Source organism: Cyprinodon variegatus, unplaced genomic scaffold, assembly GCF_000732505.1.
Source record: "Cyprinodon variegatus isolate N-32 unplaced genomic scaffold, C_variegatus-1.0 Scaffold975, whole genome shotgun sequence".
Lineage (NCBI taxonomy): Eukaryota > Metazoa > Chordata > Actinopteri > Cyprinodontiformes > Cyprinodontidae > Cyprinodon > Cyprinodon variegatus.
The window spans coordinates 72,983-98,236 of NW_015151428.1; the positions used below are offsets into that span (position 1 = coordinate 72,983).

The 25,254-nt window shown below is 37.8% G+C and overlaps 2 protein-coding genes across 2 annotated transcripts in view; one reads left to right on the forward strand and one right to left on the reverse strand.

The window, feature by feature from the left end:
- The first annotated feature begins 4,265 nt into the window (after positions 1-4,265).
- fzd5 (frizzled class receptor 5) lies at positions 4,266-8,199 on the forward strand. The gene has a single exon (XM_015398970.1). The coding sequence runs from the start codon at positions 4,952-4,954 to the stop codon at positions 6,683-6,685; it is 1,734 nt and encodes a 577-aa protein (XP_015254456.1). The 5' UTR covers positions 4,266-4,951; the 3' UTR covers positions 6,686-8,199.
- A 3,985-nt stretch (positions 8,200-12,184) lies between these two features.
- The window catches only part of ccnyl1 (cyclin Y like 1), a 19,312-nt gene continuing 6,242 nt past the window's right edge, over positions 12,185-25,254 (reverse strand). The window contains exons 3-10 of the mRNA XM_015398968.1: positions 25,199-25,242; positions 22,191-22,291; positions 21,832-21,867; positions 21,696-21,747; positions 18,339-18,458; positions 17,771-17,937; positions 15,233-15,395; positions 12,185-12,573 (exon numbers count right to left, since the gene is read on the reverse strand). Of these exons, the coding sequence (XP_015254454.1) occupies positions 12,457-12,573; positions 15,233-15,395; positions 17,771-17,937; positions 18,339-18,458; positions 21,696-21,747; positions 21,832-21,867; positions 22,191-22,291; positions 25,199-25,242 (800 nt within the window). The 3' untranslated portion in view covers positions 12,185-12,456. The remainder of the gene's footprint in view (positions 12,574-15,232; positions 15,396-17,770; positions 17,938-18,338; positions 18,459-21,695; positions 21,748-21,831; positions 21,868-22,190; positions 22,292-25,198; positions 25,243-25,254) is intronic.

Below are 25,254 nucleotides of genomic sequence, written 5' to 3' on the forward strand. Positions count from 1 at the left end.
ATCAGCATTAATGCCTCTAAGGTGAAAAGAAATGTGTTCCTTTCACTCTGAGTGTTTTTCATGAATTTCTTATAGAAGCTTTTTTGTTATTTTTTTTATTATATTCGGGCAAGTTGGGGTTTCTTGTTATTACATTGACATTCATTGCCATCAAAATATCCATATTTTTTTAATGTTACAAAGGTAATAAGGTCTTTTCCTGGATTCAAATAACCAGAGGCGTAGCCAGAAGGGGGGACAGGCAATAACCAATGTACACTGAGGGGTGGTCAAAAGTGAATAGGCACCAGAATCTCACAGTCCATCTACACTGTTCCAACAGGAAAATTAACGAGCAAAACATCCATACTTTCTAGATAAAGACAACCTATACTTTCCTACAACCTTTGCTAACAGATAGATGCATATATTTAAACATCCGTGCTTTCTAGATAAAAGGTATAGTGGATACAATTCATTCAGCTTTAAGTTCTGGGGCAAACATCTCTTCCTTTTTTTATTACTTACCTACTTTTATCAACAATTATTCTGCATAAAATTGATATTTACAAGTACTAATTTCTACATAAATTGATTATTTAATAAGTTTTTATTAAAATAGTAATTTATCTATGATGTCACTGAAGAATCTTAGATAGCTTTCAAAGACACATCATTTTCTCTTTACCCCATATAACACAAAATCTAGTTCTGAAAAAGAGCATGAATTATCTTCCTTAATGTAAGTATATTGATATGCATAATTAACCACATTGTTTTTGTTGTCAATTAATTGTTAATATATGAAAATTAAATTTTTTTGAATATTCCACTTGAGAGTATTACTGCTGCCACTGTCTGTATTAAAGAGGGAAAAAATGGTAGGGGTGGCCACAGGGCTGGCCAGTGATTAGCTAAGGGTGGCCATGGCCACCCCTGGCCTCCCAATGTAGCTCCGCCCCTGCAAATAAAACTATTGGCTTGAAATTTTGATTTTCGAAGTATTTAACTGAGTGCCTTATAAAGGGTTAAATTACAGATCAGTGGACTCTACATTTTATATTTAGCTGTTTATTTTCTATTTTAAAAACCTTATAAGAAACTTTTACTAAAATAAAAATGAAAAAAAAAACTAAAATAATTTTGCATAGCTAAGATGATTTACATCAAATTTAAATGAAGTTTCTGCCATGTAGGCAAAGTCCAGACGTGTGTGGATATATGTTGTCTCTTTATGTGACCGTATGGTAACGCAGGTCACATCTCCCTCCTTGTGTTCCATCTCAAGTTTTAGTCAAACAAGCTTTGCACCTGAGAAAATCCCTTCACTCCATCACATGTATGTTCGTACACAAACACACACTCTGCACGTGTATGCTTATGCACAAAAGACTAATTCCCTTTAGGCTTCAAACTCAAACTCACTGTTTACTTTCATCTGTCAGAGTGACCTGAGTGAAGGTAAATCAGAGCCTGGAGAGTCTCCTCCTGGCTGATATGCTGAGCACACACACCCTCGCTGCTCAAACACACCTTTGGAGACCTTTGTCCCCTGATAGAGCGTTGTGACCTTTGTCCGACGTGAAAGGCTGAGTTAGATGTTAAGGGGAAAGGTTCAGTTACTGAGCAACACAGATTGGTTTGCCCTTAGTCTGTTCTTATAAAGCATTGCAGCTAAATTCCCTGTAATCTGTTTAACACATATGAATGATTGAATGAGAGCAGTTCAATCTGTGTTCTGCAGAAAAAGAACATAGACTGTTATGTGTTTAAAGGGTGTTTTTTTTCTTTATTGTTGCTCTAAATTCTGTAAATTTGCAACTGCTTGTTATCTCCCTAATAAAGCTCGTTATAATAATATAAGATTTCAACCATGATTTGGTTTGATTGACATATATTCTGCTTTATATTAAACCAATTTAACTTTTTAACATTTAATAGAAACATATAATGAAATATTAAACATCTTTCCAGGACCAATAAAATATGATCATCTACTTTTCTTTTCAATTTTTCTTTTTTGTTTTGTTAAATGAATTATTTAACAAAATGGCTTTAGCTTGATTTGGGAGCTGCAGTTACTAATTCTATTTTATACCATTAAAAAAAAGTAATTGCAAGGATTTTTCACTTTTGGAAGATAAATAAAAAGAAGCTGCTTTTATATAAATAAAAAAGATGGTTGGGATAAAAAAAAAACACTTTACTATGTATCAAATGCTGTTTTCAAAACACAAGTGATCACTGAAACTTATCTGGCTACAAATCATTTTAGGCTTCAGTTTATGTGTTGCAGTTTTAGTCTGACTAAAAAGGACAAAACAAGAGATATTTCAGCTCATTTAAGAGGAAATATTTAGTTATAAAAGTACTAGTGGTAACTCATCTCACACACATATTTATGTCTTTTGAGCTTTCTTTTATATTTTGCTAAGCTACAAACTTGAATGTATTTCCAGCTTTTCATTATTTTCCAGGGTTTTATTGTCATTACACTGTCACAAGCAGAGAGCAATGAAATGAACTCTCTGCATTTAAGCCATCCCCTTGGGGCTTAGCACTTGAGCTAGACAACCACTATGAGTTTAACTTTTCTATAAGTGAAAAACACAAAGTAATGGAACATTGGGAAGTTAGAGGAGTGGAAATCCATAAAGTCCATAAGGTTTGTTGGAGAACATTAAACAAAGACAAAAGAACTTAGCAAAAAACTCAGGAGGGAAATTTAAAGCTGCACTGGTCCATCCATCCTGTAACATATCCAAGATATGTTTGGAACAAAACTAACATGGCACATCACCCTGAAGCTCCATCCCCATAGGGAGATACAGTGGTGGAAGCAGGGGCGGAGCTAGATGGGGGGCCATGGCCACCCTTAGCCAATCATTGGCCACCCCTACCATTTTTTTTCCCTCTAATGGCAGCAGTAATACTCTCAAGTGGAAATATTCTAACTTATTAAAAAAAAAAAAAAAATCATATGTGTGTATGTTGGTTATTGCCTGGACACCCTTATAAAAATGTTCTGGCTACGCCTCTGTGTGGCAGCCTCATGCTTTGGGGTTTATCTCTTCAGCAGCAGCCAGTCAGAGTTAAATACAGCGACTTCCCAGAAGAAACATTTTACAGGCTTCAGACTGGAAACTAAGCCTTAAATGAATCATATCAGTGGCTGATAGGTTCATAAATAGAAGCTAATTTACATCTTTATTTAGGGCTTATTTGTATGTTGGGTTAATCTGGAGGATATTAAATATAAAACAGTGCCTATTTTCAATAATAGTGCCTAACTTCAAAGCAACTTGTTGATGCTGGAAACATAATAGATGACAGGGTGGAGCTGGGTTGTAACATTACTTTCCTGCAATTCCTACTTTACAACTTGGAACATTTTTTTAATTACAATGATTTTACAGGACAAATTTAGTAAAGCTATGCAGAGAATTTGAAAGAGTGCAAATTAATAAAAAATAAAAAATAAAAAGAAAGAGTGCAAATGATTCCTTTCTTAAAACAATCCTCACACAGTCCTATATATTTGTAAACTCTAAACAGAAAATTATACAATTATTGCTGTGGTTATTGATGTATAAAATGTGTTTATATGGAATTATACAATAAAAAAGATCTATATGTATGTGTGTTAAGTCTATTGAAAGCATCTTCATCAGGTGCCTTTAAGGTGTCCTGGGAACTCTCAGATCCTCAATATGAAGCAAGTCACTGCTGTGTTCACGTGCTTAAATTGTATACGGAAAAAAGATTGATTCCTACGTTTTGAGAAATATTTGATTTTAAAAGAGAGAGAGAGAGAGCACCAAAATGCTTCTACATCTATTCCAATTTTTTTTTTTATCCAAAGTTGATTAAACAATTACTCTAAATACTTTGTTATTTTATGTAGGTTATTTATAAGGTTAGTTGTGGTTTTATGTTGTTTTGCAAAGGGAAACCCATCACCATGTGTTTCTTTATAAAGGTCTAGTTCATATATTTCTTGGTAAATTCGATTAAGAATTGCTGATTAATCTGAATATTGTTTACTTATCTGACATTATGTAAATAAATAAAAAAGTTATGCTATGTCAGTCATTCAGATGCATAAAAAGTATATCTTTGAATTTAAAAGAGAGTGTCCTCCACCAGATAAAATTCGTCACTTGCACATAGAAAAAATGCTAAACCAACTCCACCAAAAATAAAACGTGTGAAGTCCAGAGTTGTGAGTGCGCCTCTAGTAGAATGGTGACATTTCCGACGCCCCTGAACGCAGCAGAGCCAGTGTTTGATGAGAAGGCGCCGCAGCTCCAGACGGACTTCAGTTCGTCCTCGGGCGCAGTGGAAGCGCAGCAAGCCACGCGTGGCCTTTACCAACCTGCACGGGAGAAGTTTTCACGCTGAGGAACTTCTGTCTTTCTTCATTGCCGTTCTGATTTTTTTTTTCCCCACTCGCAGACCTGAGAAAGATCACTTTTAAGAAGTTGTTCAAGTCGCAGATGGAATAAACGCACCGAGAAAAACGCATCAAGTGGATTTTACGCACCTGGTTCCTCGTGCCTCATTTAAAAAGGAATATTTTTGGCTCATATTTACCAGCTGGTTAAACCACCTATATTTGATTTCACCACATTTTTTGTGGTTAACCCTGCACAGCCCTGATGATGTGACTCTTTTAGGCATACATGAGGAAAGGCAGCTGGTAAAAATGTTACAAGGCCGTTAAATTTATTGGAACGTGACCGCCGGATATGGACTTTCTCCGTAATGATTGCTGGAGATCTGGTGAATGATTGACAGCACACAGGACTCTGCCACAACTGGCTTTACCATCTGATATCAACTTTAACCTTCAACAGGCTGCTTGGAACTTATCTTGGAGAAGATAAAGTTTCAGATGAACTTGGGTTAATTCAGCCCTGGTTTGTTGTAACTGATGTAAAGACGTTACCCTGATAACAGACTCATTTCATCCATGGCACCAGCAGTGAGACTCACACCATACAGCTTGATGCTGTTCCTGCTTTTTGTGACCTGGTCTCCTGGTTTCACATCTGGAGCCTCCAAGGACCTTGTTTGTGAGCCTATAACGGTTCCCATGTGTAAAGGCATTGGTTACAATTTGACCTACATGCCAAATCAATTCAATCATGACACCCAGGAGGAGGTGGGACTAGAGGTGCACCAGTTCTGGCCCCTGGTCCGCATCCGCTGCTCTCCAGACCTGCTCTTCTTCCTGTGCAGCATGTACACTCCGATCTGCCTGCCTGACTATAGAAAGCCTCTCCCCCCCTGCCGCTCTGTGTGCGAGCGGGCCAAACGAGGCTGCTCCCCCCTCATGAGCCAGTATGGCTTTGAGTGGCCGGAGAGGATGAGCTGTGAGCAGCTGCCCCAACTAGGCGACGAGACTCTGTGCATGGATCAGAACAGCAGTGAGACTACCACTCTGGCTCCTCCGTTCCCAAAGTCCACCCCTAAAGTCAGAACCAGACCTCCAAGCCCGTCGCAGTGTGACAGGGAGTGCCGCTGCAGGGACCCCCTGGTCCCCATCAAGCGAGAGTCCCACCCTCTGTACGGCAGAGTCCAAACTGGCCCTTTGCCGAACTGCGCCCAGCCCTGCCACCTGCCCTACTTCTCAGCAGATGAACGAGCCTTCACCAGCTTCTGGGTGGGAATCTGGTCAGTGCTCTGCTTCATCTCCACATTCACCACCGTAGCCACTTTCCTCATTGACATGGAGCGCTTCAAGTACCCAGAGAGGCCCATGATATTTCTGGCCGCCTGCTACCTCTTCGTCTCCTTGGGTTACATCATCCGTCTGGTTGCGGGTCACGAGCGGGTGGCTTGTGGCTCCAGCGGCCTCGGTGGAAATCAGCTGCACATCCTCTACGACGCTTCCGGCCCTGCTCTCTGCACCCTCGTCTTCCTGCTGGTGTATTTCTTCGGGATGGCCAGCTCCATCTGGTGGGTGGTACTGTCATTCACCTGGTTTCTCGCGGCGGGGATGAAGTGGGGCAGCGAGGCCATTGCTGGATACTCGCAGTATTTCCACCTGGCTGCATGGCTCATCCCTAGCGTGAAGTCGATTGTTGTCCTTGCTCTCAGTTCCGTGGACGGGGACCCCGTCGCTGGAATCTGCTACGTCGGGAACCAGAGTCTGGAGAATCTTAGGGGATTTGTGATAGCGCCTCTTGTGGTCTACCTCTTCACTGGCTCGCTTTTCCTGCTGGCTGGGTTTATCTCTCTGTTCCGCATCAGGAGCATCATCAAACAAGGTGGCACTAAGACGGACAAACTGGAGCGACTGATGATCCGCATTGGGTTGTTCACAGTCCTGTACACGGTCCCTGCCACCATTGTGGTGGCCTGCCTGGTCTACGAGCAGCACTATCGACCCGGTTGGGAGCGAGCTTTGGCCTGCTCCTGCCTGTCGGAACGTCAGCGCTCGGGCTTTGGCCCAGACTATGCTGTCTTCATGCTCAAGTACTTCATGTGCTTAGTGGTGGGCATCACATCCGGAGTCTGGATTTGGTCGGGAAAAACTCTGGAGTCCTGGAAGAGATTTGTGGCCAGATGCTGCCCCTGCTGGCCACAAAAGGTTACTGCACCACCTTCCATGTACAGTGAAGCCAGCACAGCCTTAACTGGGCACACTCGAACTGGGTTAACATCAGGGATCTATCAGAAAGCCCCTCCTTCGCATATATGAAGTCTGTGGCACTACCCAACATTTTAGAGACACTAAATGTGATTGTGGACAAGAACCGGAACTCTCTGCGTCGTTTTGCCCCAAATATAAATTATAAACAATGTACTGAACAGAAAGATTCAAAGCACGCAGAATGGGTAATAACTGTTCAACGAAAAGTGAAAAGAATATGTTTGAGGCTCTGAATCTTGAGCAAATCTCTATAAGTGAATTTTTTGCACTGCAGCTGAGACACTTGACCAAATCAGACACTCTGTGAACAAAACAAGACGATACTCCCTGAGGCAGACAGATATTCAAGCACTGGAAAAATAAAATATATATATATATTTATTAATGTACATACTTCAAATATTTGTTGTAAAGAAAAAACATGAGTTCAGTTTCTGTTAAAAAAAAAGTTGACAGCCAAGTTATGTAAAGGAGAAATTGTCCATAAATGTGACGTGTTGGCTCTGTTTGAGTTGTGGTGCTCTGAATATTGTTGGAGATTCATTACTGTGACTGGAAACTTCATTTGTTTTGTCTATATAGTGCGCTCTAACACATCCTCTTTAGTTCTGTGAACTCATTAAAGTGTCTTTGTGAAAGGAGAGTCAGTTTTGTCTGTGTTGTGTGAAGAAACAGGAATGATCAGTTTAAACAGGATTTGGTCTTTAGCCCCACCTACTGGTGTTCAAAGGAACTGCTCACTTTGTTCTCTGGAGGAGGAACACCTCACAGATAAACAAACCTTCAGACCAGCAACATTTACTGTTATTGCAAAAGATGTTCCATTAATTAAGCTCTAAAGTTTTGATACACCTTTTAAATTAAGTTTGGCTAATTCATTTAAGCTCAAGTGTTTTTCTCCTGATGGGAAATAAACTGATCTCCTGATAGTAATAAAATAATGCATAAGGTGTTTCGTGCTCTTTTAAATAATCTGGAATTGTATGGAATTCCATTCCATTACTTTTCTGCTCAAATGAAGGGAAATCATACTTAGAGAAAATGACATACTTCTGCTTTTGCACCCTCCTTTAAATGTTGAACAGTTTAATTCATTTTTCCACTATGACCACCACTCACATTTGTCTTTTTTAAGTCATTGAGGCTAGAAAAAGACCTCCTTACCATCCCTGTAATATTTAAATCCCTCCAGAAGAAAAAAAAAAGGGGGGGATTTTTTTTGGGAAGCATACATAGCCTAATTATTATAGTCTATTGACCTAAAGCAAAATGCATGGTATGGTTGTTAGATGTCAGGTACGCCGGTCATAGATCTTGACCAAGTTAAGGACTAATGCAGAGGACACATTTCCCTCTGGGATCAGCTCCATAGTCATGGTATTTTGACTTTGATTTTATTTATTTTGCTCAGGCTACTCGTAAGCCCACAGCCCTCCAAATGGTGAAAGGGTGATATTATTGCCATTACTGTTAATATATAGTAGAAATTTTTAGATTTCTTTTCAATTTGACAGCATTTCTAACTTTAGAATATGGATAAACAATGTCTATATACTGCCAGTGAAAAAGACCTTCTTTAAAGGTTTACGGATAAAACCTCTTGGACATGTTCAACAGGTGGTGACTTCATGAAGCTCACTGACAGAATGCAAGAGGTGTGCATTAAGCTGTAATCAATTAAAAGTGGGTCTATGTTAAATAGAATCTAAAATATTAAATGTTTTGATACATATAAATCTGATGTTTTCTGTGTAATTCTGCACACCTTTGATTTATTTTTTAAAAATATTTCCATCATTTTACAATAGGGAGAAGCCAATAAATGACAAAGGTGTGTGCTAACTTTTAATTGGTAGTGTATAAATAAATAATGTGTTTACATGTTACAACTAAAATCAATTAAAAATGAATAGTAATTTACATATTTAAATTATATAGCTACAGATCTGCTCAAATTCAAGCATTTGACATGTTAAATTAAATTCTATCCATTCAACATACAATAGAGTCGATGCACGTTTAAAAGTTGGAAAAACAAATTTCTGCCATGGCAGCATTTACCAGTCCATCTTGTTTCTTTTAAGCGCTCCACCCCTAGTGCATGAAGATGTAAGAAAAGCATGCATTACATCGGTGTAGGATTGTCTGATGTTTTTTATTTGAATTATTTAAAGTCCTGGTGGCTGACCTGTTTCACAGCCTACTGTGTCCATATGCTGCGTGATGCCATTACTGTCGGTGGTGTTGAATGAACGCGACATGATTGATGCTTGGTTCAGGTGGTTTAGTGTACCGCTTCAGTAATATTGACTGGATTTTTAAAAGGATATTATGGACATACTGTAGATTTCCATTCATACTGTGAAATAAAAACAGATGCTTATAAATGTTTTTCAAGGCAATGAATGTTAGTTTCTATATAGATGAATAAAGAATGAGAAACTAGCTTTAACACAAATATCTGCAGGAATGGATTTCTAACCCTTTGCAGTCATGTTGCTTGTGCACCTTTTTCTACTCCACTTCTTCCTTCCACTAAACTTTACTCAAGGCATCCAGTTCCTTTCCGTTTGGCAGGAAAGCAATTGTGTCAATGACTATTGAACAAACAAACCACACAAAGGTGCAACGGCAGTTATCCCTCTTTTCAAACAGCATTTCTGATTAAATTACTTTAGCAATCACAACGGTGGAATATGTTAAAAGCATAAGGTTAAATGAATTTGCAGACTGATGTTTTGAAAGTCCAAAACTTTGCTAGAATACTTTAGTCTAGATGTAAACTTTCTAAAAGGAGTAAATCTCCACCACAGCCCAAAGTAGGATTTTATTTTTTATTATTTAAACATGTTAGCTTAGCTGCTGCTAGAGGGTTTCTACCAGATAATAATCCCAGATCACATTAGTTTTTTTTAGATGCAGCATAAAACCAGCAAGCCATACATTTGTCACATGATTAGTGTTTATTTAAAATACTCCATTTGCAAATTTGTCTTTTCATTACAAAGAATAATTTCACAGCTAGTAGCCTACATAGTAAGCAAAAAGGAGAGGGTCGTCTGTCAGGCTTTTGTTCCCTCCGTTTCCACGTCATGTTGTCGAACAAAGGAGGCTTCTGAAGGTGGGGAGATCTGAAAGGGTTTAAAAACAAAGCTAGACGGGGTGGGGGGGTGGGGGGGTACCTCCCACTATTCAGTAGCATTTGATCATCCAAAGGTTCACGTGTATAGATGGCGTTACAACTACCCAGCACTTGGCACTCCTGATTCCTGACACACAGCAGCTGACTGGAGCTCTGTTACTTCCACAATCTCCTTTAGAGTATCACCAGTTACATAATCTGTTAGAAAACATCTTCAATTATAAAACAATAAAAAGAAATTCAAGTAAATTTTAAAGAAACTCAAATTTACTGCACTGTGCTAAAGTCTTGAGTTATCCTTCATTTCTCAGTCCTCTTTCCTCCAAGGACAGATCTTTGAGAAAGATGGTAACGTGGTCTTGATCGCAGTTCATTGGTCCTAAAATGCTAACATGGCATCTTTGGACACTGGCTGCCTTTTTTTTTCTTCCACTTTTAAACAATTTTCAAAAAGATTTTATCCATTTTAAGAAAATGAGACCAAGCAGGCAAAGGCTGGCAACACTTTCTCACAGCTGAATAAAACTTTTATATAACAGTTGTTTGCAACATGATCTAATTGTTTTAATTAAACACAAAACGGAAAATAATTATTTCCTGCCGCTGCTAAACTAACAGAGCTGCAGGTTATCTGAAACACCAGACTCATTTCTTTTTTAACCGTTTTACAAAGTCTTCACTTCAGTGAGCTTTAGGATCTTAGCCTCTACACATAGAAAAGTTGGTCTATACCATCCAATTATATAGCTGACCCTAATAGCCTAGCAGAAAGAGATCCGAGCAGTTCTTTGTGATTCTGACTTCACAAACACTTATAGTGTGACTATCATAGAACAGATGGTTTTATAGCATTGAAATAATGAGGCATATGCTGAGAGAAAGAGAAAATCTAAGCTCTTTTATGCAGATTTGCAAAAAATATCAAGGATTAAATGTCAACCAAGATAAATTTAAAGGCTTTTTTTGTATTAGGACCTAGTTGTTTATATGCATAATGGTGGAAGATTGAAGCAGAATATGGATACAGCTGGAGGCCTTTAGTTTGCCTCTCATGGCTGTAAAGACAGTCGACTGTGTGGTGAACCGACGCATTAAAGCGCAGGAGCACCATGATGGAACCTATGGAGACTCAGCAAAAGTCAACCTGGAAACACCTAAACATTTCTTCAAATAGGTGCATTTACTACTAATTTGAGCAGGTAATTTAATTAATATTTTCACCCTAAAACAAGGTAAAACAATGTTACACACTTTAGATAAGATAATGATTTTAAATGCAAATCATGCCATTCCACCTGTAATTTGTCTCACCTGCTCTAATCAAATGAAAATACTTTAACTTCTTTCTTAAACTTGTCATAAAAAAAGGTTCACATGGTTTTTTGATGCATGAAATACATTTCTCCAAAGAATGCTAAAATTATTATTAATATTATTATTAAATTATTAATTATTATTCCTGTTAAAAAAGGATCAGCTGGAAAACAAGGGTATTCTACAACCATCAGTCCCAGAATTAACCAATTTATCTCCATCTTTTTAGGATTTCATTATCTTATGTTGTCTGTATCTTATTTTATTGCCATGTATTTACTCACTTTAAAAGATGAATTAAAACACTTTTATATCTGGGCTAATATAAAGAGGATTTAGGTCGTTTATGTTTTATCTCAAGGTTAAGGTTAGTGTTAAGTCGTTCAAAGGCATAAAACCCGACCGCTCCTCCAGCGGAAGCATAAAGACAGCCAGGAGAACTTTTGATCATGACCACTGAACAATATCTTGACATAAACACACAAAACATGAAAGAACTGTGGATAATTCAACACTTTTTCCAAGAACGGTGTGATCCAAGAATAAATCTTTAGCTATTCCAATTAAAATGCTAATATGTCTGGAAAAAGCTAAAGCTGACATTCAAAAGCTTTTACATCGGATATCTTAATGCTCTGCAGCTTTTTTCTTTTAAACGCTCATGCCTGAGGATCAATTATACGATAAATAATTAGTGAATATATTTGGATACAATTAACATAAATTTCACCTTTTCTGTGCTGTGTTCAGTAAAAAGAAAAAAAAAGAAAAAACAAATATCCAATATTAATTTGATATGATTATGAAGACTGTATGGCTGTAAAAAAAAAAACAAAAAAAAAAAAACAGAACAAAGATAAAATATGGTGAGGAATGACCCCCCCCTACCGCATTAAAATAAAAATTATAATATTACAGTTTTTGTTCTACAGACTTTCCTGTTAAAGCAAGTTTTCTTCTGGGCGCCGGGATCCAAAAGAGAAACATTCCTCCTAGAGTTTTGTTCAAAAACAAAACATTAAATCAACCCCAGCCTCGTCTATCCAGACGGAAAACACTTAACTTTTACTACTGATGCTGTTTTTTTTTTTTGACTGTTAAAAATCCTTCACTTTTTAACACCATTTCTTGGGGGAAAAGGAAGAGTTAAAAAAAAGAAATAAATAACAGGCCTGGAAAAAGAATGGCTGACAATCATTTTAGTCAGAAGCCTTCATTTCAGCTTCGTTGACGATGCGACTGTAAAGCTGTAACAAACCACCAGCAGTGGGTCATGCTGCGCCGTTAGAAGGCGGAGCCCCCTTCAATCCGATTCTGCAGGTTTTGTCCCGTGTTGGCCGTGGGTTCGCTGAGCAGGGAGGGCCTACGAGAGCACGGCGTTTGAATGTCGCACACCTATCAGGTTGTCTGCGCTGAGGGATCGTCTCATTGCTGCTTTACTCAGATCCTTGTACTTATCTTCACACAGTCTTGAAATGGCCTGGAGAAACAATCACACAAACGGAGTCACAGCAGGTAAACGGTGTCATAGTGCAAAATGAAGGCTGAATGATTCCTACAGAAAATCTATAAAAATCTGTGAGACAATACTTCAATTCATTCAAAGGTATGTTTTCTGTTTATATTTCACTCTTAAAGCGTAAAAAGATGAATACTTCTGCTACTTTTATGTACAGAATATAAATAAGATCATGTAGTAGGATGGTGCTTTTAAATGCAGGCATTTTCAAAAAAGCAAAAAAATTAATAAAAAGAGTGTTTATATTCATACACAGTGTTAAATTTGTAAATATCCTGGCATTAATCTTGGACAAGGATTGCATGAGCTGGAGGTCCGGGATTTAAGGAAACCAGTCCTGAAACAAGCTTTGAAGTGTGTTTGGTACGCCCTGTATAAGTCCAACCCCAACCTTCTGACCCAATCGTTCTCCTTCAGATAAAGGAAACTGGTCAGGATGTTACACAACAACCCAGGATCAATAACTGGGACGATGCTGGCGTACCAGCGCCCCTGACCACTCTGAGGCCAGCTCTCTTATATCTAATTCTTTGTCAGAAAATGTTTTATTGGCAAATAAGAATAATAAAAAAAAGATTGTGCAGTTTGAGATCAGCAATATTAGCATAGGTTTAGAAAAGACAAGCTTTAAAACACCTAAAATAGTCGGGTTACCATGAGCCATTTTCTATAATTATGCTGCTAGAGGCTTAGGGTGCTGGAGGACAAAGGCACCACGTTTCATCTTTCCGCTTCTTTTCATCTCTCTTCTTCCATTCTGCAGTATTTGTTAGTTCTAACCATAAATTTGTTCTTTTTTCCATAGTACGTCATCTGGTCTGTTCCTGTGTGGCTGTGACACCCTCCTGGAGAGTGTCACAGAAATATCAGCTAGGCTGCTGCTGTTAACATCTTAGCTTATAGAGGATATAGTTGGGCCTATTTTTCAGTGTAGTCCTGTTTCTTTTACTGTGGCTAACTGTATGTGTCCTCTTTTATCCTTTGACATGGGAACTGGCTCAGAGCTATGTTGTTCTTGGACAGGGCCACAAGTGGAGGTAATTTGCCGTTATTGTATATCTGCTTGTTTTTGTACGTCTTTCTGTCTCCTTGAACCCCAGTCGGTCTTGGCACAAGGCCGCTTACACCGAGCCTGGTACTGCTGGATGTTTCTTGCTGTTAAAAGGGAGTTTTTCCTCTCGACTGTTGCTGCATGCATGCTCCTCCTGAGAGACTTCGGAAGAGTCAATAACGAAATGCAACAGAAAATCACCGGTGCGCAGTCATCCAGGAAAAAGCATGTCCAAGCACTCGATGACTGGATGCAATCAGCTGTTGTTTTTTTTATAGAAACTTAAAAACCAATCTGACTGTATTGTCTGTAAAGTACCATGACATACCATGTGTTGTGGATTGGTGCTATATAAATGGACTGAATCAAATTGAAAACCTAAGAGCACTATACAAACACTTTATCAAGGTGTTGGCAGCATAACGCCCTAGGTTCATTTCATGGCTAGTGGTACAGATGAATCACAAAGGGTGAACAGAATAATCCAAAGTTCTTTTGTCGGCTGAAACCAGAACAACTCCTGCATGTGGCTGAGGTACATTAATATGGCTGCATGTAAATATTTAGACTAGTGTTGCACAAATACAATTTTTTGGCCCTGATACCGATACCCGATACCTGGCTGTGCAGTATCGGCCGATACCGATACCATCCGTTTGAAATTGATGTGTGTAAATACGAAGAACTGCATACTACTCAGATGTAAAATAATTGCCATCATGGCTTTGTCAAGCTGCTGCCTACTTTTGTGAAGCAAGAAAAAAACTAAAGGGCTGATTATCCTTCCGCAGCAGTGTGTCGCAGTGAGCTTGACGCAGACATTTTTGATTTATGCTCAATATTAAAGCGTGGTCTGCGCTATGTTATATTCCATGCCACAATACAAGAGGGACAATCACAAACTAGCTGTGGGTCTAGATACGAACGAGGCTGTGAGGAAGTGGGGCGAGTTTGTCGGACAACGGATGGACATGAGGGCAAAATAGAGCGGGGATGGAAAAAAGGGTCCCAGCGTTCTCGCGCACCTCGCTCTTCTAGCTGGTCCAACTTCACTACTAGTTTTCCGCAATTGTGGTCATACAAACAAAACAAGCCGGCAAGCGGATGTAGATTAGACCAATCAGAGGCCCCCTGTCTGCGGCACCATCTGCAGTCACCTACAATTTGGGAGAGGTGCAGCAGATCATCTGCAGAGGGGGGCGGGGATGTTTTTTTTTGTTCACTGCGACACCTTCGTAGACTACCTAGTTTTGAAGTATAAATCAGCCTTTATACAACGTGAATCCAGTCAGTGACAATAGTTGAATAAACTTTTGGCTCAAAATGGTATCGGTGCCCTATTTGTCGGTGCTCGCCGATACAGATACCACCATTTTAGGGCAGATATTGGGGCCCTGCCCGATACTGGTACCAGTATCGGTGCAACACTAATTTAAACCTCTAGATATAATCCATAATAAAACGTTTTAACCTAATTCTTATTTTAAATCTGTACAGTTGTATGTTGTAACATCAGTCCACCCAAAAAAGGAACTGCTCAAGTGAATTAGCAAACTGTTTACAGGTCACCTCTAGTTTCTGAGCACGCTGGTTGTTGAGGGGTTCCAGCGGGAAGTTGAGGTTGTTGTCGTCAGCCAGCTGCCGCAGGTCAAAGTAATACTTGGCGTAAACACTGGCTGGCACATTGATGTTAAACTGGAGAAGTTCCAAAAACTGCCGCTCCATTTCGTTCCTGGAGGATAAAGATACACAATGAGAGCTGGAAACCATGTTTATTCATCTCACCTGCAGATACATCATATCAGTCTGCTTAAAGTAGACTTAGTAGTGAATATCTCTATAGAGATGGGTCTCTCTGACTTCAGGTTCCACTGAGCTGCAGGTGATCAAAAATGTATTTCCACCCACTTCCCCGAAGTGAAACAGTCGCCTTTTTTCCCCCCAGACAACAACTCTCATGATCCCTCATCATCAGAGTCGCAAGTAAATCTAAGGGGAGGTGGTCTCCAAGGAGACAACATCCAGGATGCTTTGTTGGTCAGCAAAGGTGGTAAGAGGACATAGGAGTGAGTGTGTGTGTGATGTCTGGTTTCCCGGGGCAACTAATGGAGGGGACGAGAGCCGGGGCCATTATGTAGAAGCAGTGAGAGCACTTGAGACCCTCCCTTCCATTTTTCTCTGTTTCCCTCTCTCCTATTCTTCCCATCCCTCGGCCCAGACTCGAACCAGCTCACAAAGACACTTCAGTGGCAGCAATGAAAACAGAGCAGGGAGCGCGTGGGTCAGACGGACGGAGAGAGAGCGGCTCAGGAAAGGACGGGGGCACGGACGGCAAACACACACATGCAGGCAGCTTCTGTCCAAATCAGAAAAAACAAGCCAGCACTCTCAACCTCTTTTACACACAGACATGAGAAAAGCAATTGCAGGAAATAAAGCCGTGGTCCTCCAAGTGCAGCCCCTGGCCTCTTCAGCGGCTCACAGCCAGACGGCAGAGATGCTGCAGCTTCCATTTATTCCAGCACTTTTTCTGGCTGCTTTAAGTGCACCTTATTATATTGCTCTTATTAGAGGGACAAGCATGTTGTATCAGAGCCTTTTTGGAGCCTATGTGGCACCAAGACAGCAAAAAAAATCTAATACTTATAAAAGGTGGATGTATTTGCTTTAATGTTCTGCATTTATCTTCTTCTTGGATCAGTTTGAGTATTTTGGGGTTAGAAGGTGAAAAGGAAACTTCTGAATGTGTTCAGAAGTTTCCTTCTCTCCTTTCCATCCTATTTAGCTGATGGAGTTTTTTGTGTCTATGAAAGGAGACACTTCTGAATGTTCCTTAAATAGATCAAAAATGGCCATTTAGGCTTGTGGTTCATTTGTGTTTGTATTCTTAACAAAAAAACAAACACAAAGCACTAAAAAAAGCCCTAATTTTTAAACCCTATAGTAGTTTTACCCTCATTAAAATAAAAATAAAAAAAAGAGACCACTGAATTTCATGGTTAATATACAGCCATAATGTTTGCGGTTTACCAGATTTACAGGCAAAAATGAAATAAATTAGAAAAACAGATCTACCTACCTACCTATCCAGCCATCCTTTTTTTTAACCAAGCACAAAATTATGTCTTAAATTAAGGACAAAATAAATATTTGACTAAATAGCAGGACTAATACTTCTTTACCTTAATCAGAAGTATCTCTTTTTTTTTTTTTTTTACAAATCTACCGATTTGTTAAAGTGGTCTAGCTTCAGTTTTATGATGTATTAATTTTTCTAATAACTATCTACTAAGTTCAACAGAAAAGAACATTTTAGCTCCTGAACGACACTAAATGCCCTTTATGAATGTTAGGAATGCATCACCTTTCTGTCTGAAAATGAAAAGTGGTTTCTATTGCATGTTTTCCTGTGGTTTTAGAGTGTTTTTTACTCACGTTTAAATTTTCTTGTTAGTTTATTCAACAGATTAAACCTAAATAAACACACAGCCTGTTTTTTTTTTCTTTCCTGTTGTTTTTAAAAGAGAAAAGATGTCAGTGTAGTGGATACCGACAAAACAACCAGGAAGCAGTAGCTGATTCGCAACAAGAACCAACAGTTTCAGTCGACGCTACAAAATAATTAGAAAAATAAAGTTGTTGTATTAATAGTTGAATCCAGTAATGAAATGTACCTTATTGCCCCTTTCATCCCACAAACTTTGGAGGAATCATTAAGATGTAAAGTTATTTGAAAACAAATGTAAAAATGTGAAAAGTTTAAAATCATCAGATTAAGTGATAGTCTGCTTCAGGAACTTCTTTCTGCGTTGTAATATTCCTGCTGTCTGCTAGATGGCGCTGTTGTTCATTCTTAAAAAGGAGCCTCAATGGTATTCTCAGGTTCCTGTTCTTTTATGTGATGAGTTTGTCCGGTTTAATGATGTGTAAGAAAACATTTTTCTTTGTTAATTCAACCATTAATTGTTAATATATAAAGATTTACTGTGTGTGTATATATTATTTGACATCATCAGGGACTAGAGAAATTACTTCTTTCTTTAAAATTCTCCTTTGTTCAGGCTTTCAGGTGGAAAATGATGCCACCCATCTATGCACACCACTTACATGTCCTCCACGGTGATGTCTTTAAGGATCTGGCAGTAGTCCACGTTCCAAACTGCCTGGTCATCCCAGACCTTGGAGGCTAACAGGATGGCTCCCAGGACGATCCGCTTCCAGTTGGCAGGACAAATGTCCAGCTCGGCGTAAGTCAGCAAACGTTCCAAGTAGACCTGGATGAATAATAAAAAGCATAATTATTTACGATAATTTAAACATCCATTTGGATCTTTAGAATAGCATTGCATATTCTACCTTTAATACTTTAGTTAGCGGAATCAGCAGTCAGATAAAGTCAAAACTCATTTCCTAAAATGACTGAGAACATTTTCATGCATTCATCCTGCACTCAGATAAAAACACTTCATTCTAGAAAGATTCATTGGAGTTTATAGGATGCTACTGCCCTCTGGTGACCAAATAAGGAAACATCACAGCAGGATACAGCTGAAAAATTATCTTACATGCAATTTTATGGAAAGACCACCTATGCGGCTCCTTCTCATTTGAAAAGCAATGAGACATAAAACACATTGATGTAATTATTTATTCTCCCACTATTATTTATACATACAAGTGTGACGATGGCACATTCTGCAGTGAGCTGTGCAGCGCTGAAGAGCGTTCTGACGAAGCGGTAGATCAGCTTGTGTTCTGGGTCGACGTATGCGTAGTCGTCTGGCACTGGCTCTTTCTGTGTGGGATGGAAAGATTCAGATATGACCGAGAGGAAGCAGGATGTGGAGATGGTTTACAGCCACAGCTGAAGAGTGGTTTGTGATGCAGTTAGCCAGAGAGGAGCGGCGCCTGCATTTCTCCTTGAATCTTGTGCCATTTAAAACCACAAACGGCACACTGATCAGCAATACAAAACCTCCAAAAACACAGTTTCCCGTAATTTGTGACGTATAAGATGAGAGCTAAACATTTTCATTGATAACGGACCTTTTAGACAAACAAGCAGGATGTTTTTGAATGGAGTCCTTCTCAAAGATTTCAGGATAAACCCAGGATTAGAGGAATGGAAGTTTTCAATCTTCATGAATAAAAAATAATGGATCTTTGTTTTAGAAACAAAATCAGATATCATCTTTTAAAAAGTATAAAGACATGCAAAAAAAATAAAAATAGGAAAAAACTACCTATAAATGCAGCCTAATTGGCTGCATAGAATACTTTTTCGAAATAAGTCCTTTATGAAATAATGCAATTATTTGTGCAGTTAATAACTAGTAACAGAATCTAAGGAGGCCCGAAAAATAATATCAATAAAACAAAATTTCCATTTCTCTTCTATTACAGCTAGAATATTAGATTTTAACTGACTTCAAATGTAATTATAATAGAATTTGTTTTCTAATCGTTTTGCTGCTGTAAACACCAGTTTCCCCATCATGGGACAATAAAGGGATTTTCTATTCTATTCTATTCTATTCTTAATTAACTGACTAAACAAAATCAATAATATTTAAATGTTATAATTATGAAGCCATAAAAATGTTTTTACCAAGACTCGCAGCTTAGGTGTGTTATGGAAAGCTATTTAGCTTTCTCTGCCCAATTCCTTCCTGAGAAAAGATCACTCGGAAAAAACACTTTGAAAAACATTTTCCGATGCATGTCTTAAAGTAGTAGGGAAGCGGCTGTTCCAACCGATGCAAATAGAAATTTTCTACATTTTGGGACAATAAAGTCTGATAAGGAGTACATTTATATACACATTTAAGCCAAAATGATTTGGCATTTAAATATGACTTCCCTACAACTTTAAATGACTTTAAGACATGATGACAGGTTTAACAGAATTTCAGGTTGAACAAGCAGTATACATGAATAAACAAATAACCCTGACATAAGGCACAGGTGGAAACTAAAAACACCTGTAAACGAAAAGAAAAAGTGAACAGAAAATCACAACTAAAAAGAGCAACCTGTAGACCAGAAATAGTCAGCAGGTTTGTGCATTTGTGTCTGAGCTGCTGGTGTTCGCCGAGCAGAGCAGGACTCATCAAGCTAAACTCCATCAGCTTTACTGCATCCCTATCAGGTCCTTCTTGATTTAAAACGACCTCCCTTTCTCACGTCAGGAAACACGTGTTGAGGAAATAAACCTCCAGGCTGTTTGTCTCCCTGTCCTTCTCTGTTCTGTCACCATGGAAACACTGGCTCGTTGATTGTGCAACGCAGAAATAAGTTTGCTTTACATTAGAAAACTATAGTTAGTTTCACTAACCAGAGCTAAAAATCCCAGGGAAGATCCTACCTGCCCCCTTTTTGTGTATTCAAGGTAGAGCTGCAACTAAAGATTATTTTACAAATCGATTAATCTGTAGATTGGATAGCAAAGGTTAATTATAGAAGACGTTTTGCTAAATTAAACCAGGTGAGACTAAAACTTTTCCACTCGAGTTCTGGATAGAGCATATTGACAAGAAAAAGATTTTTTTTACAATTTTGTCATAATTGCTCTAAGTGGATTGCTCTGTCAGTTTTTAGGCGTGTTTTACAGTCTCTTTACTCCAGTTTGCTATTAATCGACTACTAAATTAGTTCATGGTTATTTAAATAATCGATTAATCTCGATTAATCTGATTGTTTCCACCCCAATTTAAGGTCACGACTACTTGTTAACATATTAATGAAAACCGGTTTTAAACTCTTAAGTTCATTTATTTTAATCTAGTTTCCGTTTCATCATTTTTAACAGTAAAAATAAATTCTAGTAGAGTTTGATTTATTCAGTTTACTTTACTTTTTAATGTTTACTACATTGCGGTAATTATATAAGAGAGCTCCACAACATACTACTCCTCCAGATTAGCAGTACCGCATCTTCTAACCATTTAAAATCACAAGCATGTAAAGCCAGAAAACAAATACGTCAAGTTTGGATTTAGGAAACCTGGATAGGTTATTCAGAGATAAAGATGAAAGGGATGTTCTGATCATGTCTACAGATCCAGTGAGATATAAAGAAATCAACAAATGCACTGCAAAAAAAAAAAAAATCTAAATCTAGACAAGTCATTTTTTTTCTTAAAATAGGTGCATTTGTTCTTGGATTGAGGAGGTAAAAGAGACATTTTGCCAATGGAACAAGACAATTTACATTGAAAATAAGAAAACACAATTTGCCTTATTTTAAGTGTTTTCTAAGGATCTTGTTTTAAGAGTGAAAATACTCTTTCTATTGGCAAACTATCTCATTTACCTGCTCAAATTAAGGGTAAATATACTTAATTTAAGATATTTTTACTTATTTCTAGACAATTTTTCCAGTGTGAAAACTGATCCTTAAAAAATGATTTGGTGTCATCAATAACTACTTTTCTATGTCATCTGTTTTTAAAAATAAATAAGGGTTTCAATCTTAATATAAATATCTGCTCTAAGAAGGTTGTAATTTTTAATCATTGAATGACTGGGAATGCAACTATGGGTTCTGTTAAGGACTGAAAATCCAGAATGTTTATTCTAATTTGACATATTACTCAAATTATCAAAAAAAATAATAATTTAAGAAAAAAACCTTTAACTTTTAGAAGTTTTGATTTTTCCCTTTTAGGAAATGGAATATTAGATGAACCCCTGAAACTGACAGGATTTATGCAAAAAAAAGAAAAGAAAAAAAAAAAAAAAACTTTTCTTTCTTAAAAACTTAATACAACTTGGGAAAAAAAAAAATCTAATTTAACCCTAATGTATCAATTAGAAATATAAAACCGGCAAAATGAATGGAGGACATATCAAAGGGACTGAAAAGAGGACTACAGAAGTAATTCCAAAATTAAACATATCTGGCTATTCGAAGGTACACAAAATGAAACTGTTAAAATCACAGAGAGTGCAGCAAAGTTTTCTACATAAAGTTAAATACTATACAATAAAAAGAGAATTAAAAGTAAGACCTTAGAAACATGGAGACACTTACTGATAAAGGGTGCAACTTCTCATCAAAGATGTCCAGCGACCTGTCAGAGTCCCTAGAAGACGAGCAGAACATCCGTTTAAATGACTTTCCAAACACATTTATAAAAATGTAAGTCAGTTTAAAGATTCAAACCCACCTTTTTTTGATGTGGTAGTATATTGCTAAAGTGACACTGTGGGACAGAAAAACAAAGTTTGTCTTTTTATCGTATTAATTCATTCACCCAAACAAACCCTTAAATCATGGCCTGCCTGTGAGTTAGTGGTGAGCAAAGTCTTTGACATGTTAAGGATTTAGTAAAGTGACTGAATGGTGTTATAACATTGAAACGAGGTAAAATGAGGCAAGATGAGATCAGTCATCTGTTGAGTTCAGCATCTGTCTGCTTGTCTTCAGAGGATTAAACTTAGTGTGATGTAACAGAAACCTCATGTGAAATCAGAGACATTTCAGCAGCGCCTCAATGAGCGTCTGTTGCCGGAAGAGACGTCTCACCATTTAATTGTGCTTTTGAGGTTTGGCTGGCTCACGGTGCTATCGTCTATGAAGATGGTAGAACAGGAGCTGTACTTCTTTAACGGAGGACCAGGAGAAACCTGGAGGGAAAAAAAAAAGAAAAAGAGAATCACACAATGAACATGTGCTAATGTTCCAGGGACAGGAATGGAGGTTTTGAACCACAGGCGCCATCGGATTCATTAATGTTTCCTTTTTTGCTTATATTGTGATGTGTGTAACATTTGCTTTCACTGTGTCTTTTTTATTATGCAAATGAAAGAAGCAAAAGCAATACTGGTTTTAAGATTCAACCCCTAAGAAAAGAAACTGTAGCACATATGAGGGATCACCTTAAAAAATAAAAACCCATAATCTGAGTGAAATTGATTGAAATATCAAGTAATGTTTCAATTTACTTTAGTTTTTCAAAACAAAAATCGTATGGCCCTGCCTGTCTGGAAGGCTGACTTCTCTGCCAACCGACTCTGTCACCAGTTTTTGCATCTTTTCAGACTGATCAAGTTTTTTTTTTTATAGCGACAAATCTAGCAACTATTCTCTGTATTGTTGCCTACAAAATGTAAAAGCACCTTATCGCTCTGAGTCCACTGTCACTGCAAGCCCCTCCCACCTCCAAAGCACTGACGAGTGGTCGGACTCTTCTGCTCTGCATGCAGTAAACGGTGGCTGCAGTCAGAGACCAACCCCAGATTGTTTCAAAGTTAACAATAAGTCCTACAGGAGCCCATTACAAAACGGGATTCAGCTATAACGTATAATATGGTAATAGAGGAATATCTTACTTTTAGTGTCTTTTTATTGTTTTTGTTTACCGTGTCTGAAGAAAACATTTTTTTCTATTTGATCAAATTTTAATGGATTTATAGATAGATCTACTTTAATAATCCCATGCTGAGAAATTAAGGAACATATTAAAAGTATGTTTTTTGTTCTCTGAAGCTGTTACATTTAAATACATTACATCCTGCATTTCATTGATAGTATTTATACAGGACTGAGTAACTCTAATTGAATGCTTTTTAAGACTCTTTGGAATAATTCTAATGCCATCAACACTGCAGAATCCCTCATCATCTTTACTGTCGACAAGTTGCAGCCATGTCCAGAATTCCTCGTTTTCCAGCCACTTTAGTTGAATTTTGCATTTTTTCCCATTCTCTAGCTTTTTCTCCGCCGCGAGCTTCTTTTCCGAACATACGGCTTTACGATCAAAAGCAAGCAGTTCCGTGCAAACACGCAGAACCGGTTATGTCTGACGAAATAGTTATTTTTTTTTTTTTTTTATTAACGCATTTTAAATTCAACAATAATCACATTTAATTAATTATAATGCCAAATAAGACCTTAATTAAAATTTTTTATATCTTTTAATGATCTGCAGAAACCCTGATAGAGCTTTAGTCATTTATTTGCCTCTTCCAATGTGTTTCTCTGCTAATGGATTTAAAGAATTAACAATATTAACAGATGCAGTTTTGATTTAGATTAAGCATTAATGACTTGAAATACGCTTTTTGGAGTAGTTTAAACCATTTTTTGACTTGTCAATTTTGGTATTTCTCTCTCCTACAGGCTAAATCAAAGCATGAATGATTGCAGTCCAGTTAGAGGAAGAGAAAAGCTGAAAGAAGGGTATAAGGAAGGTTAAGATAAATGCATTTTTAATTCAAGCCTGTGAAAATGACCCTAAGTTTGAGATATATTGCATTTAAACAACAGTAACATTATTAATATAGTTTAGCCTTCATCTTTAATGTTTAGCCTCCATGTTTAATGTTATAAACAACGCGAAATAGCTTAATGTTGGATCATTTTTTATCTGGGTGCATTTATATCAAAATATTTTCCTAAGAAAAGGAAGGTATTAGAAGAAGATGTTACGGTAGCTTTATGTGGAGATGCTCAATGTTCACTATTGTGATATAATTCCCGTAAATTTGGAGGAAATGATTGTGATCTCTGCTCAATCTGGGTTTATCAGGAATCCCAGAAAAATAAAATACCCTCAGCCAGGCTGAAAAATGTGCCGCTCTACTAGAGCATTGCTGTAAATTTGGTTGTCAGAGTAAATAAAGGTAATCAAGGTTTTTCAAAACTAAAAGAAAAAAACAACATTTAGATTAATATGGTTATAACTAAAACCATGCACTTGTGCTCCAAGAACCTGCATATTGATCATAATAAATAAAAATATTCAGTGATTGGACATAGATAATCAAAATCAATCATCAAACTGCTACTTTGGCTGTTGAGAAGTCAGAAAAAAAGTTGATAAACTAAAGATATCATCTAATCTTTGTTGACGTTTTCCGTCCTCTGATGTAACGAGAAGAACACTGAAAGCTCTCTTGAGTTCGTTCTCTATATAATGCAATCATTGGATCCAGTTTATATAACCTTTCAGCCCTGACAGGGTGGGAGGGGGGTTCTGGTTGATAGGAGGCAGGTCACAGGTCAACCTCAGGGCTAGAAGCATAGCATGGAGGCAAACACTCAGATCTGAGGCCAACTTAAAGGGACTAACTAAATAACATACATGTTTTTGGACTGATTGAGGAAACCAGGGGAGAACATACAAATCCCACACAGACAGGCTCCAACTCAGACCCTTTTATCTGCACCGCAATGAAACTAAAAACTGGTAATTTCCTTCAGGTTACAAATGTTACAAAGGGGTTTGGATAACTACGCAACAGTGTAATATAAATAACAGTAATAACAATCAAAAACAGGATTATGAACACAAATGCATTTTAAAATGTGTAATCTGATTGACAGTAGGAGGGAGAGCATTTGAGTTATATATTCAAAATGTGAGAATTTTTATATCCCATCTGGAGAACCTTTCATTAGATGAAACAGATTCTAAAGAAGCCAAGCAAAAATAGATATGATCATACTTGATCCAAACTATTTATAGACCAAGCAGTCTGTGAAGCTGTAGCGAAGCTTCTTAAAAAAGAAGAAGAGGAGGAGGAACTTACATGGCTGATATGGTTTATGTGGTTGCTTTTTCTCTTGTCGCGCACTGCAAAGAAAG